Here is a 21,107-nt window from a genome sequence, read left to right as displayed (position 1 = left end):
TAATCTTAGTGCAGAGTACTAAAAAAACCGCCGTCAACCTAGTTTACCACGTTGAGGTGGAATATTTTCTTCAAATTTAAATGAGACCACTCCTGAGGTACCCTCTTTCCAAAAAAAAAAGAATCGCGTTACATACATACAAAAATACATACAATCGAATTGAGAACCTAGTCCTTTGAAGTCGGTTAAAAATAGCATCCAAAAATAATGATATCCTTCAGTGTCACATTTAAAGTAATATTGTATATAATAATTATGTGGATTACACTTTTGAGCTGATAATCTTAATTAAATGAGACGGAAAAAATCTACATTCTACTAAAGAAAACCCTGTGTAGTTTGAATCGCGAATAATTTACGTCGCTTATTACACGATGATCGATACCGATTACAAATTCAAATACAATTGTGTTTAACTTGCATGAAAGAGACATGATTATAAATGTATACCAGAATCTATTTAGCAGCAGTGAAGCTCCGTGTGAAAGAGTACGTCCAGGAAAGTACTGCCAAGCAGTAATGTGAGCATTACTGAGTTTCGGTTTTGAAGGGTAAGGGTGCTGGTGAAATTACAGGCAGATGGGACTTGTCAACTTATATTTTAGGGTGACGAGCGCAGTAGCAGTCTGATCTTTGCGATTTATTTTGCTTGCAACAATTTAAAGACCCAAAAATTCACCATATTCACCTTCTACTGTAAATTTGATAAAATACTCTATATTTAGCTTCTAGTGAAAACTACTTGAACACAAGAGTAATGGGGGAGCCTTTACTGTCAATATTAATTAATTTATTTGATTATACATACATACGATAATTAATCGCATAACCAACGACTTCAATGATATCTGCCTGCGATTTTAGCAAAATCAGTAAAGGAAAACGTCGTGTTAAAAACTACATGTAACAGAAGGTTCAATTCCTTGTAAAACTTGTAAAATGTTCCACCCGGTAAGAAAACCGCGGCGTACTCGTGTGGAATTTTCCTTATACACATTTAAAAATCTACATTATCCACCATATTAAAATGAATACAAAATATATATTTTTTTATTATAAAATTTCTTCAAAGATGCGATCACTCTGGATTATAAGCAGCTGTTTCTCATGGTAGTTGGCGGGTTAGGCGATCGATTCGTCATAGGGTTGAATTGCCTACATCAGTCACTGGAAGACAATTCCAAATTGTTATTCCAGATATATGTCATTCCAGTTGTCTGGAGGATGAAACCCAAATAAATTCCTTTAAACAAATTCTTCATCACCAATAAGTAACACAAATTTTTTGTAATAAACACGTGTAGAACAACTACAAAACAGCATACGAGTACAACTCAACGTATTATAAACCATCAAATAATTAAACAATTTATCAATGATAAATTTATCAAATTGTAGTGAAATAAAATGTAGCCCACAGTGAAACTAAAAAGAACTTACCATTTGAAATACATCGGTTGTAATAGTATGGTAAAAAGAATCACGTTATGATACGAAAGCTGTGACAAGAATGGTGGAAGATAATGAAAGCGATGTGGAGATCGACGAAGGAGGGCGGTGCGGTCTATGGCGACGTTTGGGATGCATGCGGGGAGCATGCGCCCGGCTGTGTCGGCGTCGGCTGCGCCTGCGGCGCGTGGCACCAGAGAATGCTATCGCCAATGGGAAACCTCCCAGGTAAGCATAATGTATATGATACGTTGAAGCAACGTGACATCTTTATTTTGTCGCTGACTTGCGTATTGAAGGAAATGTTGAGTAGACGTAAGAATGTTGAGAAGATAACAAAAATCGGTGCTCACTGCTTAAAGTACATTGAGGTAAAGAACGCCTTACAATTTAAGTATATAACAAAAAATTGCTCTTTACAAAATTTTGACGGTATATTAGTCATGAAAGAAGTTTCCATACGTGAACAACTTCTAAATGAATCATGAACGAATAAAGAAACTCTTTAACAGTATAAGCGGGTTTGCGCCCTGCATCCGATTTCTATTAATTCCGAATCCGAGATTTTACAAATCTCGAAAACTCGGACCCACCACGGATGTCGCTTGTGCACTAAGACCGATTCGAATCCGAGAAAATACGAGATAAAATAATCTGACATTTCGAACCGTCAATTGTCGGAATTGGGGGTCTACTTTCGATCTCCGTCCGAAACAATTGCTGCCAAATAGGCAATACTTGATCAAACGAAAAAACGCGTGATGCAAATGAAGCTTCATACTGGATACTTGTCTTTTAATTTTGTCGAATATTACTTATTTGACAGTAATTGTTTCGGACGGATGTCAGACGGATATCGAGAGTAGACCCCCTGATACGAGTCGGACGTGGTGTGTAAGCGCTATAAAAGAGAGTCCTATTTAACTATATGTCGCTAAGTAGATGTCATCCCTACTACCTTACAGCACGAACAACCTAATATGACAATAAGAATAACAATTTCTCTCTATACCGAGAGAATGACTGTCTCCAGCTACTTGGAATGGACCTGTCGTTCAATTTGAACTTCGCAGATACATTGAATCCATGGCCAAAAATGCAGTAGTTAGTACTTAGTACTTTCTAGGGTGAAGCGTTACTTCATACCGGGACAGTTACTTCAGCTTACCAAGCACAAGTCCGGTCGTGCATGGAGTACTTCTGCCACGTAAAGTTGCCTGCTTGTCGGTATTTTACTTATATATCGCGGAGAAATTACATCATTTAATTCCGCCTTCTCCTTTCCATCACCGGGGGACTATGCGTAAGCTTGGGTTCCACCCCTATGTTGTGGATTTTCCAAAGATTCGCACGAAGCGTTACGCTTCCACCTTTATATGGCGAACTGCTATACAATGGAATTCCCTGTATGCAGATTAGTTCCTTGAACGTTATAACTTGGGCAGTGAATAGACATTATTTAGGTGTGCATGCTTCATCGGCGACCCTATCGCCACTTTCCATCAGATGAGATGGAGGACAAACGCGCGCTTACATTTTATTTAAAAAAAAATAAGATGAAGATTAAAGATAAGTAAATAAAAGGAATAAAAGCTGGACGGTAATGAGTATGTCTGTAAAAGGACGTGGTTTAATATACCACACCTTCGATGAAACAGTGGCTCAACCTAAGTTTTGTAAAATTTACAAAAAACGAGTTGAGTTTTGTTTTTTTTGGTTTTGAGCACATTTGCTCTTAAATGTTCTATTATTTTAATGACATAAATCTAAATATAAAATATAAATAATTTAGATTTTTGTGATTTCAATAAACGCGTATTGTCTTTGAAGTGGTTATTATTATTTAGTAGCTGTAGAACCTCCTTGTGAAAGGTTCGTCCACGAAAGTATTGCCACCTCACACTATTTCTGCCGCCAAGTAGTAATGTGAGCATTATTGCGTTCCGGTTTTGTAGAGTAGGGGTGCTGGTGAAATTACAGGGACTTGTCAACTTATGTCTCAGGGTGACAGGTGCAGGGCAGTGCCCTTCCAATCTTTGCGTTTTGAAGCTCTGAGTAGCACTGCTACTGTTATGGACAGGCGTGTCATTTACCATCAGGCTCACGACTTGTTCGTCACGTCACTTGATGTTATAAAGAAAAATCCTTAATGGCAGCCACTAGGCTTGGGCCTGTATCAATTTTGATGTATGTCGTCAGTTAATATTGATCAAGTACGCCAACGTCTAGGCAGTAGCAAGGTATTTATATTTGGAAGGACTGTTGTGGAGATAGACAAACAACATACAGAGCAGAATACAAAGATTTAAATCGGTAGACAAGAACATTCCCAGCGAGTTTCCTACTAGAGATCGAATGCCGTTTGATCTAACATTAATTGCTCGAAAACGTTTGTTCGATTGTCCATTTGACCTATGAATCATGAGCTATAAGGTTTGCTACATCGATCTCAAAATCTCGAAAGAACATTTGCCGTTAAGGCTCAACGGTCAAAACGTAACTTCTCAAAAAATTTTGTTATATGTCGTATTTTGTATTTTTTTTTATATTTCAATGTGTGAACAAGAGTTTCCGTCTACTTTTTCGTCACACAGGATTTCGTGATCGTAACAGATGCGTGTGACAATACCACTAGTGTGCACGGTTTTTGTCACGCTGACTAATGACACGACGTAATGCCAAGCAGCGGTCCACGCGTCGGAGCCTTTGGGACGGCACGTACATTTTACCGTGCACTTATGGCGTGACAAGAAAGTAGAATACTGTGAACCATTATAACAAGCAGACTAGCAAGTGTGAATGGTGATTTTGTACTATCATGCTAATATGTCACAGTCACGACCCGATCCCTAAGGAAGGCAATAAAATCGACATTTAGCGTAGCAAGTACCGTGACACGTCATGGAGTCTTAGTGCGTTGAAATGTCACAAATGTGGAATCACCTTTAATTACATTCGTCAAGGCACCTTTTCACAGACGCTCATAGCACGCAGCGTAGCTCTACGCGTGGTTATTACTACGAATAGCCACCCCTCTCTCCTATTATGCGTTGATAATATGGTGGTAATTCTAATGTACTTTCTGATATACTTTAGTTGAAATGCATAGTAGTTGCCCCCTGTCGTGACCGCTTGCATTTATTATCGGCGCCGGAAGCCGTCATAGTGCCGCACGAACCAATGTTCGTCCGCAGTTATACGAATAAAAAAAATAATTATACATTTCATAACTTTAATTTGAAGGCTTATTTCCCTAAGGCTTAACTCTGGGTACGTCGATAAGTTTTTGTTGTGGTATGGATGTGTATAAATCGCTACTAGGTATTGTGCAGGTCAGTAATTTAAACTTTTATTCAGGAAGTAAAAACTTGAACTAAAATTTTAAAGCCCAGGTACTAAAGTTTGAAAAACAAAGCATTTTTGGTTCTACCCCGGCCCCGTACTAATTACAGGCAAAATGGTTTATGTAGCATGCAAGCAATAATTTTAACATTCTACGTAATTCTTTTGACCTGGATCTTTTGAATACTTTTACATATGATGCCTAGTGACAATACAAACAAGTCGTGCGCCTGGTGGTACGCTACACGCCTATCCATTGCAATTGCAGTGTCAATTAGAACTTTAAATCGCAAAGATCTGAGAGGCACTGCCACCACCAGAGATGGCAGAACTTTCCTGAACGAATTCTTTTACAAGGAGCTCTACTACTAAAAACCGGGAAAAGAGCTCCATTGTTCATGAAACATATCTACAAACCATTACGTTTAAATTAGCCTCCAATCAAAGAAACCGCTCTAAAATCAGTAGAGCCGTTGGAGGGTTACGATGCGACAGATAGATATATAGACAAAGGCTTCAAACTTATACTTATACTCGGAGTTAATTTGCTGAAGTCCATGTTAATAAAAATAGAAATAGAAATTATTCCGGGTATATTTTTGAGGGTGGGAAATGTATTAACTGCATGAAAAAATATTCAATAAAAACATACAATCACAATCACCGGATTCGCGGACAAGCCAATTAATTTACTTCCATTTTTATAAACAATTAAGTTACATTAGAACGTATTCACTAAATATGATTGAGTCCCCATGTGCGAGCGGTTCTAGTTTCTAATTACCGTCTCTTTAGTCAGAAGTAGGTATACTAATTAACCTATAAATAGCCAGTGAGCCATACACTTCGCACCCGTAGTGTAATAAGGCCACATCTGTAAAATGACCGATTTCAAAAGATTTAAAGATACTACGATCGAAATCAGTCGATGCTTTTTATGCTCAAATAGAAGAGTTATAATATTTCACAAATATATAATTTGTTTCGTATAGTCCGTATTATTTTTATAACTTTTATGTGATAAAAGCACTTTTGACGTATGGTTAAATGTCGGTTTATTAAACCTAGGATATGATATAGTTTGTTAGTTCTTCTATTGTTAGTGTACTATTTATTTTCATAATGCCATAATTAATAAACAACGACAGATTACTATTAATAGTACTGACTGAAACAGAAAGTATTTTTAACTCAAAGAATTATGAATCGAGGGAAGGGAAGTGTAGAATATTAAAGCTAATCGTATGAATATCTGAGTAACGTTGTTGTTGGCCAGCCAGGTAGGTGAATGATTTACGCCTTCATGTTCTGATGAATTGATCTATATTTTAGGTATACTATTTATTGAATAATTTGTTGATTGTTAAACAGGTTATTAAAGACAAAGAGACTACTTCTTTCAACTCAGCCAATCGCAGAGCCAGCTTTACAAAGAAAGTTGCAACCTTCGTTTAATATGGCCTCATCTGTAAAATAAGTTTTCAGGCTTCTTTCGCTTCAGCCAATCACAGAACAGGAACGAGTGCCTTTATAAAGCTGGTAAAGTCGCAACCTTCACGTAATAAGACCACATCTGCAAAATAACAACTCTTTAGGAGGGAGGTTTAAATGGAGAGTTATAAAATTTCACATATAGGTACATAATTTATTGATTTGTTTCGCGAAACAGGTTGTTAAATACAAAATGACAGCTTCTTTCGATTCAGCCAATCACAGAGCTGGAACAAGTGCCTTTACAAAGATGGTAAGGTAGCAACCTTCGTGTACTTAATTAGGCCACATCTGCAATACGATAATCATGAATAGTTATAGTATAGTAGTATTATACAATTTCACATATACGTAATTTGCTTCATGTAGTTCAGCCTTACTCGCGAGAGATGATGAAAAGATAACAGAGATCGTCAACTTTAAGTAAATGGATGAAGGTTGAAGATAATAGCTAGACTGATTTTTACGCAACGAGAGACCTCAAATGCTGGCAGCTTATGTATTGGAATTGCCATGTATAGAACGCATCACACCTATTGCCTGGTCTCAAACCAGGGAATTCCGTGTACTATGAGTACCAGAGCAAAGGAACTCGCTCCAGGCATTCTATCCAGAACGCCCAGATCATAACCAATGTAAGTTCATTTTCTAAACTGGTTCTGCCGGGAATCGAACCCGGAACCTCCTCATCCAGCGCCCACAATTTAAACCGTTAGGCCATCGAGGTCATCAGCATAACTTTACGATATAACTTTCCTTTATTTTAAGTGTTTATTGAATGTTAGGATGTGTCACCACCACGGTAGGTATTCAATTATTTTTATGTGAAATTATTCCACTAGTTTGTTATAATTATTAATACAATGATCGAACAGTTAAAAAAAAACTCCTTCTATCCGGCTGGATTCGAACCGACGTCTTCTAGCAAACCGTGCCAGACGCTATGCGACTAAGCAACGGAACGAACCAGCGGACCTCACTTATTTTTCTATGTGCTAGCTTGTGTGATCTTTGCATTTGGTTTTAACGACTTTTTAGCCCTAGCGCCATCTATGAGAAATCTATGAAAGTATTTCGTCCCAGTTAGGCACCTTTAAAGCGTTCCCTTTATTTTTTAAATAAATCGTGAAGTCCATATGTAACATACTTGTACGTACAAAAAGTAGGGTAAACAATATTTCGTGACGTATCAGGAATCTCCCAAACAAATTTCGTCGATCGTGTTTTCGAGCCAGTGCTTTAATAAGCACGCAAGTGCTTGCGTGACAGCAGCCAACCAGTGCCTTTAACCAAGATATGCCTATTACACACTTATAACGTGATATAAACAGCACACTAATTGCTACCTTTACAAATTTCTATTTGCAAGTAAATTTAGTCCACTACCGTTTACAATGTCTATAGATTGAGACGCATTTGTGTAACTCGAAAACGTATCCGTTAGGCTAAATTTAACGGAATGGCAGATAATTTGGTAGCAGGAGAGCTCCTTGTGGAAGAGTTCGCCCAAGGAAGTACTGCCTGTCGCCTTGCCTATTTCTGCCGCCAAATACTAATATGACCATTCTGCATTTCGGGCTGGTGAAATTACAGGAACATGGGACTTTTCAACTTGTGTCTCAGGCTGACGAGCGCAGTGGCAGTGCCCCTCAGATCTTTGTAATTTAAAGCTCAGAGCGACAGGCGTGTCGCTTACCAACAGGCGTACGATTTGTTCGTCCCGTCACTTAGTTATCATAAAAAAATATTGTTTTACACAAAATACAGTCTATTGAAGTACAGAGTGTTGCCAATTAAACATAAGATTTAAAAGTCGCCAGGTATTGCTAAAACCGGATTTCCGTTCCATATGAAAATCCGACTCATATGATACCCATTCCAAGGTCCATTTAATTGGCTAGAACTTTATGATCATAATACAGGCAAAATACACCTGAACGCCAAGATAAAATCATATCAACTGCCTCCATGCTCGAACAGTTACCACCCTGGACTGCCATGCAGAGGTCCCGGGTTCGATTCCCGGGCCGAGAGAAATATTTGTTTGGCCTACATTTATTTCTCTCGTGAGTTTGAGTGTAATTTATGGTTGTCTACCTATGTGCGTGTCCATGGCACCCACGAAACAGGATTTCCCTAGTGCGGGGCTACGAGTATATGCGTTGTTGTTGTTGTTGTTACTACTTATATTAAATGTTAAAAGATTAAACTTGTTGTTGCCAACAGGCTGGACTGCCTCTACCAACTACATTGGGTGCAACTACATGTGCGTAAGGTAGTGATCTAGACGTAGCATTTCTCTAGAATTAAGTAATTTTGTATTGTACTAACCATAGCACGTAAGAAAAATTTACTGTATTACTAACATTACTATGTATCATGGTCCGAAATAAATAATTTTAATCTATTCTATAAACTTAAGTAAATACGTGTCAAAAAATTGCAATTGTTTTTGTCGCTAAATAGAATTAAAATGTCTATTAATGATGTCAAAATGTCGCTTAATCTCAAGACAAAATAGCTATGTTGGCAACGGTGAGCGGCGCTGCCACTGTTCCAAACAGGCGTGTCGCTTACCACGAGGCGTAGGACTTGTTCGTCCCGTCACTGGGTACCATAAATAAAAATAATAGGGGTTAAAGTATGAAATTGCCGATTTGTACTGAAAATCTAAATTGCTTATTTTTTAAATTTTTAACAAATTTATTTAATCAAAATAGTTGCCATTATTATCTATACATTGCTGCCATCTAATGGGAAGGTTATTAATGCCTTTGCGATAGAACTCCGACGATCTAGACTGCACAAACTGTGTGAAAGCATTTTGTACTGCCTCCTGGGAAGAAAACTTCTTGTCACGTAGATAATTGTCCAAATCACGAAAAAAATGGTAGTCCGTTGGAGCAAGGTCTGGTGAATACGGAGGATGACGAATGGTTTCTAACTGCAGTTCCTGAAGGGTCAAAATGGTTTCTCGTGCTGTGTGAGGTCTCGCGTTGTCGTGGAGCAATAATGGTGAAGATCGATTCATGAGTCGGGGCTGTTTTACTGCTAGTTTTGTCAACATGGTTCGGAGTTCGGCACAATAGACATCTGCCGTTATTGCTTGACCAGATCGGAGAAAACTATAGTGAATAACACCATGCTGAGACCACCAAACAGTTACCATTACCTTTTTATTGGTAAGTTTTGCTTTAGGACACTGTTGTGGCATTTGACCTGGGGTCAGCCATTGCATTTTTCTTTTCCGGTTATCATAAAGAATCCACTTTTCATCACATGTTACAATTCGATCCAATATTCCTTCATTTCTGTACCGGTTCAACAAGGCAACACAAGTTTCAACACGCGTTTCTTTCTGCAGATCAGTCAAATCATGAGGCACCCATTTTTCGTATTTTTTTATTTTATTGATTTGACGCAAGTGAGTCAATATTGTGGGTAAGGTAACGTTAAACCATGCCGCTAATTCCTGGGTAGTTTGACTAGGATCGGCTTCCACTATCTCTCTTAATTCATCGTTATTCACCTGTGTGGGCGGTCTTCCTCGTGGCTCGTTCTTTAAGTCGAAATTTCCATCACGAAAGCGTTTAAACCAAAATCGCACGGTGCGTTCATTAGTAGACCCCTCTCCAAACGCAGCATTGATATTGCGGGCTGTTTCTGCCGCGTTAGTTCCGCGTCGGAACTCGTATTCAAAAATCACTCGAATTTTCGCAGTATCCATCTATCTTGTCTAAATTGAATAACAAAAACAATTGAAAGTCGATATTCAAATGTTTCAAATTAAAAAAAAAATCACAGAAACCATTTGAAAAAAGTTTCATTCGAAAACCTCAAACCATGAAGATTCTATGAAAATTCAAAGAACCTATTGCAATAAAACCGCAATTTCATACTTTAACCCCTAATATTTTTTATGACGAAATCGTACTTAGAGTAATACAATTCATGAAAATGAAACAATTTATTTCAGACAGTTACAAGTCCTTATGTTGTTAGTAGGTACTTACAAATATGTTAGTAGAAAGCAAAGTGTTGATTTTCATGAATAAGGATGGACATCCAATACTTAAGGACTGAGCTGGCCATCCTCCCTGCTACCACCCTAAGAAGACTGTTAGTGCTGCCTCTCACTCTGGCCAACAAGGATGCCACTCTCTTGCGAACGACTGCCTGAAAACTATCAATTCTAGCCTCTGCGAACATCCCTGAAGCACTACAGTGTCGAGGCAGCCCCAACAGTCAATTTATGTAAATTGTATAAATTACAAATTAGATACAATACGGTAGCTGCGGGAATTATGACAGCGTTTTTATACGACTTCAAAAAAAACGAGGAGGTTCACATTTCGACTGTATTTTTGTATGTACATATGTTAGGCGATAACTTCGGTGGCATTTGTGAATCGATTTTGATGATTTTTTTTTTATAGAAAGAGGGTACCTCAATATTGGTTCCATTTAAATTTGAAGAAAATATTCCACGACAAGGGTAGCAAAGTAGGAGATTAATCCGGCTTCGCGCACTACCCGGCAACCGATTTCAATAAAACTTGTCAAATAGATGTAATTTCACGAACTTTTAAGGTCGGTTTTCTAGTACTTTGTACTGAGATTATGTGGTATAAATTTCATCAATTTAACCCATCCAACTCTACTACCAGTAAAAAGTAAATCGAGAAATGTACCACAACCACGCAGCATAAGTTTGTATGTAAACTAACTACCTTATCGATAGTACTAACTTTGCCTTGTAGTGATTAGTTTTTCCACAAAATAAACTTTAAAAATCCAAGTTAAACGCTTGAGTTATGAAGTGCGGTTCGTAAGCCCACAATAAACAAATTTACATAATGAAAACACGCCGTTGTACACGTAGGCATTACTTTACTGCTGAAAAGACCGCTACCTACCACTTAATGCGACATAAGCTTAAACCATTACATAAAGGCGGTTTGTTATTAACCGATTTTTGGGTAAAAGTAATAGACGTCGTTGAAGCGCTGAAAAACGGTTTGACGTTAAGATTAGCAAGTTGACAGATAGGTATTGTAGCGTATAGCGCTGGCTGGTTTATTTTATATATAGAATTGTATAAAAAATAGAAGGTTGTTGTCAAATGAACATCGGGAGAGTTCTGGACAAATCTTCAAACCGAACGCTCACAGCACATCTTGAATTATGAATATATGTATTCCTAGTTTATTATTAAGCAGTACCTCTCACTACGCCAGCTCCGCTCCCGCAGTATCATATTAGAATTAATAAAATCAAACTATATTAAATGGAATACTTAGTATGAGTCATCTTTGTTCCACTGTTTCCTTCGTCCTTAATGGAAGCAATAGAGCGATGGCACACGAAGCGTTAAAACGAGCGGTGATTGTACTCACGGAACAAAAAAAAAATGGAAGAGCCTTAAACCTCGATTACTATCAGTACCGGTGTCACCAAAACTCACCCATTCTTAATTTGAAACACTACAAAATCTTGATTGGTCGTAGTTTTAAATGTAAAAAGAAATAACATGTGTTATTTATTCGTAATTCTGAATTTTCTGAATTGTTAATATAATTTATACTTTACCCTGTTGGCACATCGTTGAAAGTTCAATACCATCAATACCTATTGTAGTTTATATTTATAAATAATTGTTTTTCTGTAGAGACAGAGAGAGAGGTCATATTGAAGATATAGTCTTTTTTTCTTAATGAACGGCTTGTGAGAGTACATAGTCTCAATTCTGCTAGTGTCCGTTTTCTAGTTTCATAAACGTCATGGAGGGTATGTTAATTTTGTTCGGTGACGCAGAGGGAGAATCGAAGAGACACAAATTGATTCCTAGAACAAAAGAGACGGCACAAATTAGACAACACAAGTTGTTAGAAACATGCATGTATACTTAGAATAATAACGCATAGGAACCTAGTCCGCACACGCTAAGTGAGGCAAATTGAAGCGCGCCAAAAGGACCTACACGAGCGGGCGGGCCTTCAGAGCTAAAGGTCAACTTGCACCGCGAACAGCTCAAGAATTTTAGCTAAAAATGACGAAATGTGCGGTAAATGAGTGTAAAAATACGTCAGACAAACATAAAATAGATACTAACATCATATTCCACAAGGAAGTAACGCGTTTCAACTTGTATTTTTATATAAATATTCACTAAAATCGAAAATTAACCTACTACTAAAACTAGCCTACATGAATTTGATTTTTGCCTCACTTGTGACAGTTCGTTTGATATGAAACTATCATTCTATGCGTTATTATTCTAAGCATGTATATTAAATATAGTGTTAGTCCATGAAAAATATTTACAGGATGATGTAGTCATTATGAGACTGAGACGTTACGACGTTTTGACATTATATTGAAATTTCATCAATATGCTGCCATTTAGCGGTTAATTGCTGAACGACGATTATATGGAGTTATTAATTTAGTTTTCCAAACAAGAACCGACCACATTGCAGGGGCATAAGCTTTACTTTCGCGTCATGTAATAAAAAATATTTCGATAAATAGAAAACGCGTTAGATAGCTAATCGGGAACATATATATAAACTAGTAATTTGTTTAGATTATAATACATATTCTGCTTATGTATGTATTTATGTATATAAAGTATATGTGGGTGTGTACGGCTGTAATATGTTGTATATTATCATAATTTATATATATCTTATTCACATTTGAATTTAAATTTTATTGTACAATAATTAGTCCCGCAGACTTCATTTTACACCTAGGCTAGGGTTGACCGGAAGAGATCTCTTCTAGAGATAAGCTCACCTTTGTATATGTCCTTTGTAACTTGTGTTTCATGTGTCTTTTCTTTGGGCGATAAAGAATTATTATTAAAATTGGAAATTTAAAAAATAAGACTTTCGAAGATACGAAATACCACCACGAGCAGTATTTTTGGTACGACTATCATTTTTGTACTCCAAAACAGCACAATAAGGTATTTTTCTAGGATTTTAGAGAATTTGCACGAAAGAATAACACAACCGTACCATACAAAGTGAAAATGGCGGACTGAGCTCAGATAGGTTTTTCGAGGCCTATAGTTGGCACACGTATGACGCTAACTAACCACTTGTACTGTATTTATTGATCTGTGGTTGTATTATACTTAACCCTAGATTACGAACCTTCGTCGAACCGACGACGCGGGTTCGAAAAAAGCGTGGTAAATTTTGCGCGCGTGGTCATATTCTTTTCAACTTCCGGCTAATCTCCGTCAACCCATTCCTCGTGCGACTGATGGTAGTGCTTTTTGGGTTAGAAGTCTGTGTGCACCGTACCAGCAACCATGACTCGTCGCATCAACGATGGTTAGTAGTAACGGAACATTTTATACTATTTTGTTTTCACAATTTTTTAAAGGTATTACATACAGTGGTATTTATTAATTGTTATTATAGATACGACATGTCACTTATTAATACAAGACTATAGTGTTGAGGAATAGTCCTCTGGGAGTGAGAGGGAAGACCATGTTGGAGCTAATCCAGCTTATGAAACGGATGGTGAGGAAAGAGTTTCTTCTTTGAACCAACAATTACTTCCAGGTCAAGATGTCCCAACAAGTAATATAATTAAAATAACAAATAATACATCGTCATTATCTTCAATGGAAGACTCGATATCAAGCACTTCAACATAGACCTTGGACAAGACGTGTTCCCTTGCTTCTTGCCATCAAGGACGTAACCAGACGTAACGACAAAAACTCGGCGATGGCCTTTGCAGTACAATTTTTATAGAATTCTCAACATTGCATTCATAAATAATTATGTTATTTATGTAACTAATATTATGGATGCAACAGAAAAGGCCTTTGTATAGACGTCTAAAAAGAGGAGTCACACATGCAAAAAAAGATTAAGAATATCAACCCTTGGAGGCTCTGCATGACTCAATTACATAAATTTTGAAAATACCAGGAAGTAGTTGTAATAGTAGTTCTACACTTGAAACTGAAGAAAGAGATGCATTGTATTCCTAAACTAAAGAAGAAGAAAATCTGTGCGATTTGCCTCTTTGCAAAGCGAAAAGCAGTTGCACTAAACACAAAAAATTGTCGTGTTGTAAACGCAAACTTCAAGTATGTCACAAATATTTTAATTCCCAGATTTGCACCAAAAAGTTTTGTTGTTTAATTCATTTGTTTTGTTAATTTTAATAATTTATGTTTTTTTTTGCCTTTATACATTTAATATGTAAACAATTTTAATATTTCATAAATGTAGATTTTGCATGAAAACTATGATCTCATATAACAGACTGTTTCTAACGAATATGTTGCATAATAATAATAAAATCATAATAATATATTGGTACATAATTGTTATTAAAAATAAACACAAAAATATACATATTTTATTTCACAAAGCCCGTGAAATCCGTTTTTTTATAAGCGTAGTCGAAACGATGAAGGTTCGTAATAAGCGTTGAAAAACAAGGTTAGTAATCTAGGGTTAAATGAGAATACATGTCGTGCACATGCCACTGGTCAAGGGCATCAGCTACCAACTGCAAAATGTCTTTCAGAAAAAAAACAGTTTAACAGCCTTCAGCTCGCCTATTCATCCGGTGGCGCAGTCACGGCCATCAGAGGCCAACTGCAATGTGTCCTTCAAAAAAAAAATACATGTCACATGGTGCACTGAAATGGCGCGTGGCGACGGAACGTTTGCGCATCGGACAGGGCATTGGCTAATCCTTTCACCGCAATGGCCAAGTACTGTATGTGTATACCATCGATACGTTAAGAAGAAGATTACGCCAGAGTGGCGGACTATGGCCATAACATATGGAACATGACATAACTACCTCCGTGGCCGAACGGTTACCGTGCCGGACTGCCACGCAGAGGTCCCAGGTTCGATTCCCGGGCCTAGAGAAATAGTTGTATGGCCTACAATTATTTCTCTCGTGAGTTTGGGTGTAATTTGTGGTTGTCTATGTGTGTGTCCATGGCACCTGCGACACAGGGTTTCCCTAGTGCGGGGCTATGTTGAGTGTGTGCGTTATTATATTATTATAACATAATATGGAAATGTCACGCGTGTGCACGTCAACCCCGACACGTGAATACGCCGCTGTAGCCGCTTCAACTAGCCGACCCGCCACTTCGAAATTCGAGCGGCGGCAATCGGCTAAGGATAAAACCAATCTCCGTGTGCCTGTGTCTGAAGTTGCAAAACCACAGAGGCAGACGGTGCGACGAGGATGGCTTCACAAAGGTGGTGAAGAGGAAGAGGAAGCCCACCAGCCGTAACCAGTGTGGCACAGCACCGACAGGACCGAACTTCCTGCTGCGTCCGGCCGTACCGACGACGTTGATGTACCTGTCGCGGCTGCATTACTCCACGAAGTCTGAGGAGATAGTGGAGTATATCAGGCATAAAGCCAATTACACCCTGAGGGTCGAGCGGTTGGAGTCTCGCCGCAACGTGAACTTTAATTCGTTTGTGGTGAGAATACCGACCGAACATCTTTCGACCTTCATAAAAGAGGAATTTTGGCCGAAGGGTGTCTATATCGGCGATTCCGCGGCCGGTTACCTGACACCAGATTGCGCCACACGTCGCCGATAAGTGAAATCGTGTAGATTAGTTTTTTTTTGTTATATTGTATGTATGTTAGTTTAAAGGTATATATAATATAGGTGTATTTTGTTTTTATATTTGTTATGTATGTTAGTCTATAAGGTACGAGTATGTATACATGGGTCTTTTTGTTACCTGATATAAATAAATAAATAAATAAAAATAAATAAATAACCCTCGCCAGAGAGGAGACCCGTGTCCAGCAGTAAGACGTAAATGAGTTGATGTTGTTGTACACATGTACCCCTACATAATAGGCGTTTATTTAGGTATATTTATAAGATACATATATATTTATTTATAATTTTATAATATTAATGTTAATTTTAACTGCTCGGAGGCCGAACGGTTACCATGCCGAACTGCCACGCAGAGGTCCCAGGTTCGATTCCCGGGCCGGGAGAAATATTTGTTGGCCCTACATTTATTTCTCTAGTGCATCCATGGCACCCGCGACACAGGGTTTCCCTAGTGCGGGGCTATGTTGAGTGTGTGGGTTATTATTATTGTTATTATATTTATTTGGTCTATTTATGCAATTCACATTTTGCTATTGACACACTACGTACGTATCCCGCTCTGATTAGCTGTTCTATATCTCAAACGTTATCTGGAAGAGATCGCACTTGGCGATAAGGCCGCCTTTGCCCACGAGAGTGTTAAGCGGTCTATGTACTGTTTTTGTTCTTGTGTGTGTGAGCAATACAGTGTACATCTCTCTATCTATCTGATAAGTGGTCCCAGTCACACTAAAGTTACGTTTTGTTCTTTTACCAAATTACCAGTTTACTTCTACTGTCACCTATTCAATTCTTTGAAAAGTAATAAACAATTTGCGCAAGGAAAACTATGATAATAGTCTTCATCAGAACGACCACCTATTTTGTATTCAAGACAATTTACTAAGTAATGTTTTTGTACACATATTTAACATTGCGTGCGTTCCATTTATAGTGGAATATACGTTCAGGAAATGTAATCTATTGTCAACGTTTACTTTGTCTACAGCGGGGAGTTTTCATTTTCTACTGAATAGGTACTTACCGATTTAAAATACAATTTTTCTGAATAATATAATTATAATAATGGGTTAATTCCAGTCAGCCTTGCTAACAGCTTGGGGCGGTTAGATTTCTGTAACGTGTCGCTTCCAGCACAAATACAGAAGAGACCGTCCTGCTCGATACGGCCGTATTGTTCGCCGGTTCTTGAACCTGAATACCTGATCCCGGCCGACCGTGCCATTGCTGGGGAAAATAAATAAAATTAATGTTACCTCCTCTCCCATTTAAAAATTCAAAATCTTCTATAAAATTCTAAAACAGATATAATAATAACAATAGGCCTTGGGAGAGAATGTAAAGTAAATATAGTAACAATAATAATTGTCCTATATCAGTGTGGATAATTTTCTGAAAAAATCGAAATATATGATTTAATGACTTATAATTACGTTCTACGTGAGATATGTCTTTAATAGTTTTATTTAGTATGAATCATAAAATAAAATTAAAGAAACCCTGCTTGACTTACTTTGCCAAATTCTCATAATAGAATCTTAATATTATTTCTTTAATGACAGTTCAGTATCTTCAACTTTTCATTAGACGACAATATTCATAAAAATATTTATTTTTCTGAAAAATAAGACTTTTTCAAAATGGACTTTTTTCCCATGACTCACAAGGTTCAGGCCTCCTCTCACAATGAAAATGCCTGGGCCAAAGAATACTTCTACCCAAGCTTGGGCTGTAGTTGCCACGTGGATTAATGCGGATTGACAACTTCCCTAACGTCATTAGATTGCTTGGCAGATGTGTGTGCCGGCTTCCTCACTATGTTTTCCTTTACCGAAAAGCTCATGGTAAATTTCAAATCAAAGTTCGCATATAAATTCCGAAAAACTCAAAGTGAATCTACTTTGAGGGGTGATAGGCTGAGGGTACCGCAGCTTACTTTTTTATTTTTTGCTTTTCATAATTGCGAGGTGCACAAACCGTTGTTTATTTACACTTATTTTATGTATGTAACCAAAAACCTCCATATCCCTGGCGGCCACAAGTCCGGCTAGTACTCACTGAAGCCATCTGCAACCAGAAAACTGGCAGCTACTTATAGAATAAATTTAGCCATCCAAAGAGGGTTGCCATTTTATGCCAGATGTGAATTATGAAATGAAATTCTCACATCGAGTATATACCTTTGACTACACTTTTTTTTTCATCCTCTAAGGTATATAACCAGAAATAGAGACGAAATGTCATTCAATTTGTTTGAAAACTATTCTGCCATATCATTACTGAGCTCCGTTTGGTCAGCCCTTATAGGATGGAAAAAATATAGTCTCAGAGCCAGTCCGAATTCGAAACAATTGACGGGTGTCGTCAATTGTTTCACTTCAAATCGACCAGTTAACTTGAGCTTTGCTATAATGGACGAAAATTGCAAAATTACATATTTAATATTTAATTACCGATGACATTTGATTCCGTTTGTTTTGTTTTGCCGTTTTTCCCCACACCACCGAATGGAACTCTCTGATATATATGATACTCTGCAACTGTTAAAGATTCGTATGTGGCTTACCACCAGGCACACGACTTGTTCGTCCCGCAATATACCTTATCTTAATAGCAGTAGAGCTCCTTGTGAAAGAGTTCGTCCAGGGAAGTACTGTACCTAAGTACCTAACCTATTTCTGCCGCCAAGAATTAAACTGAGCATTATTGCGTTCCGGTTTTGAATGGTAAGGGTGCTGGTGAAATTACGAGCACATGGGACTTGACAACTTATGTCTCAGGGTGACGGACGCAGTGTCTATGCACCTCAGATCTTTGCGATTTAGAGCTCTGGGTGGCACTGCAACTGTTATGCGTGGAGCTTATCATCAGGCGCACGACTTGTTCTTCCCGTCACTTGATATTACAAAAAAAACCTTTGACATTAACAAAAAAAGAACTGTTAAATATGCTACTTACATTTTATTACTAAAAGTTGCAATGAAATAGGCTTTAGGTACCTTGTTTGTGTTGGCCAGCAGCCAGCTCATTTTAATATTCAGACCGTCGTAAAACATTTCTTACATAAAGTAAAGTCAAATACGTGAATACTATACCTACATGTTGTATTTTATATACTTACCTAATATTATAAATGGAATTATATTTTATTAGCAGTAGAGCTTCTTGCGAAAAAGAGTTCGTCCAGGGTAGTACTGCCACCTTACCTATTTCTGCCGCCAAGCAGTAATGTCACATTACTACGTTCCAGTTTAGAAGGGCAACTGCAACTGTTATGGATAGGCGTGTCGCATACCACCAAGCGCACGACTCGTTCGTCCTGCCACTTGGTATTATAAAAAAAATAAAACATGGCATATATTTGTTTTTTCAGCAGACAGTCAGCCGTGAAATATAAGACCGCATTTGCAAAATGACAAGTCAGAAGACAAGGTTCTAGGAACGAAATTAGTCAAAAACTTTTTTATTCTTAATTAAACGGTATGAAATTTCAGATATACGTAATTTATTTCATGTAGTTCGTAGTATTTTCATGTCGATACCTTCAATGAACGGTACGCCAACTTAATTTTTGGACGTGTTCTGTTTTTATGTTTTGTTTTTGTTTCTTTCTTTTTTTCACAAAACTCATCTTTTTTAGAATTTTGTTTTATGTTTTTTTTATTTCTTTTTTTCACAAAATTCAATGAGCACTTAGAGGACGGAAACAAAATAGTGTAAGGATGAGCATAATATTAGTATTTTTTTTTATTAAGAGTTTTGACTTGGATACAAGTCATTTGAGCCGTGTCTTCATTTAATTATCGGGATCCTCATTAAATATTTTCCATTGCGGTTCTACAACATTATGTTTTCACTTTCTCTTAAATAAGTTAGATCTCTTGTTTTTGCTTTCTAAATAGTCTTTTGAGCGGAAGGAGCGAAGGAGTCAATATTAACGTTTTTCACTTTCACTTATATCGCATTATTGTCACTTTGAACAAAAACTTTTATTTCGTAATTATTGGAATTTTCAGGATAAACTCTTTTGTAATTTGGTTTAAAATAAGGAATATAGTTCTCACTTTCTCCACCACTATTTCTTTCTTCGTATTTTCTTAAAAATATACTTAAAATAAAATTAATGTTTATAAAAACATTTTTCCATAATATTTGTAAATAAATGTGACTGTTCACAAAAATAACAGAAACTGCCAAAAAATTAAGTTGGCTTAGTGTTAATTTATATCGATGTAAGAAAAGCACTTTTAATGTATGATGTGCAGCATCGGTGTTTTGTAGAAAGGGCATAAGCGACATTTCGAAAATATTTAAATCAGGGGACCATATTTAAGGATTTCTGTACTATTTTAAAATATTTATATATTTAAAATTCAATTTTAAACCTTCACCTTAATCATAACCAAAATTAAATTTTAACCTTTTGACCGCTACTGACAAAAACTAGTTTCATTTCCTAGACATCAAGCCTATATAGCAGTGTGACATGTTATGAATTTCCACCTTATAATAATTATATTCTCGTAAGTCGAAGAAGATAACTGTACGTAAAATGCAACTACGCAACCATACTTAACTAGAATACACAAATGACACAAGGTATATCTTAATATTTATTCATAAATATCAATTGAAAATTAAAGGGTTTCATTGACGCTTTAAGGCGTCATTAGCGTAACAGGCATTGAGGATATTATTAATCAGCCAAGTTAATGTAAGACGCTTTAAAGCGTCCACGGCTGTCAAAGGGTTAAAACAAATTATAGATATAAAAACACAATGTACAAAACACCGACTTCATTATACCAAGGATATGAGCATCATTTTCAATGTGTAAGAATCGTGAAAACTAAAAATGGTACTTACTTGTTAATTAGTTTATCCAATGTATCGATCGATACATAATTGCAACATATTATGTGGATAAAAAACAACACTTTTCAAATTGCCCTTTGTGTTTGATCGTGCTGAAACCATCGAAAGATATTTTTATAGTCAGTGACTGTATAATACTGCAGGAATATGATTCAAATCGCGAAGGTAGTTAAGAATCCGCCATCAGCACGACATGTGGCCATTTGGAATAAATTTTACGCCATAAACTGAGACGGTGTTGCCGTTGCCAACTTTTATGTATGAAGTTTTCATTTATTCACATTTGCGTTAAAATGAATAATTATAA

At 37.1% G+C, this 21,107-nt stretch overlaps 1 protein-coding gene across 1 annotated transcript in view; it reads left to right on the top strand.

Moving 5' to 3' along the window:
• The first annotated feature begins 1,407 nt into the window (after nt 1-1,407).
• LOC113230290 (protein tyrosine phosphatase domain-containing protein 1-like) overlaps nt 1,408-21,107 on the top strand; it is a 41,700-nt gene continuing 22,000 nt past the window's right edge. Inside the window, exon 1 of the mRNA XM_026464160.1 lies at nt 1,408-1,677. Coding sequence (XP_026319945.1) covers nt 1,511-1,677 — 167 coding nt within the window. The 5' untranslated portion in view covers nt 1,408-1,510. The remainder of the gene's footprint in view (nt 1,678-21,107) is intronic.

Source organism: Hyposmocoma kahamanoa, unplaced genomic scaffold (genome assembly GCF_003589595.1).
Source record: "Hyposmocoma kahamanoa isolate Upper Pololo Valley unplaced genomic scaffold, ASM358959v1 101, whole genome shotgun sequence".
Classification (NCBI taxonomy): Eukaryota; Metazoa; Arthropoda; class Insecta; order Lepidoptera; family Cosmopterigidae; genus Hyposmocoma; species Hyposmocoma kahamanoa.
Note: the sequence above shows the minus strand (reverse complement) of the source record. Positions and strands in the feature narration are given on the sequence as shown.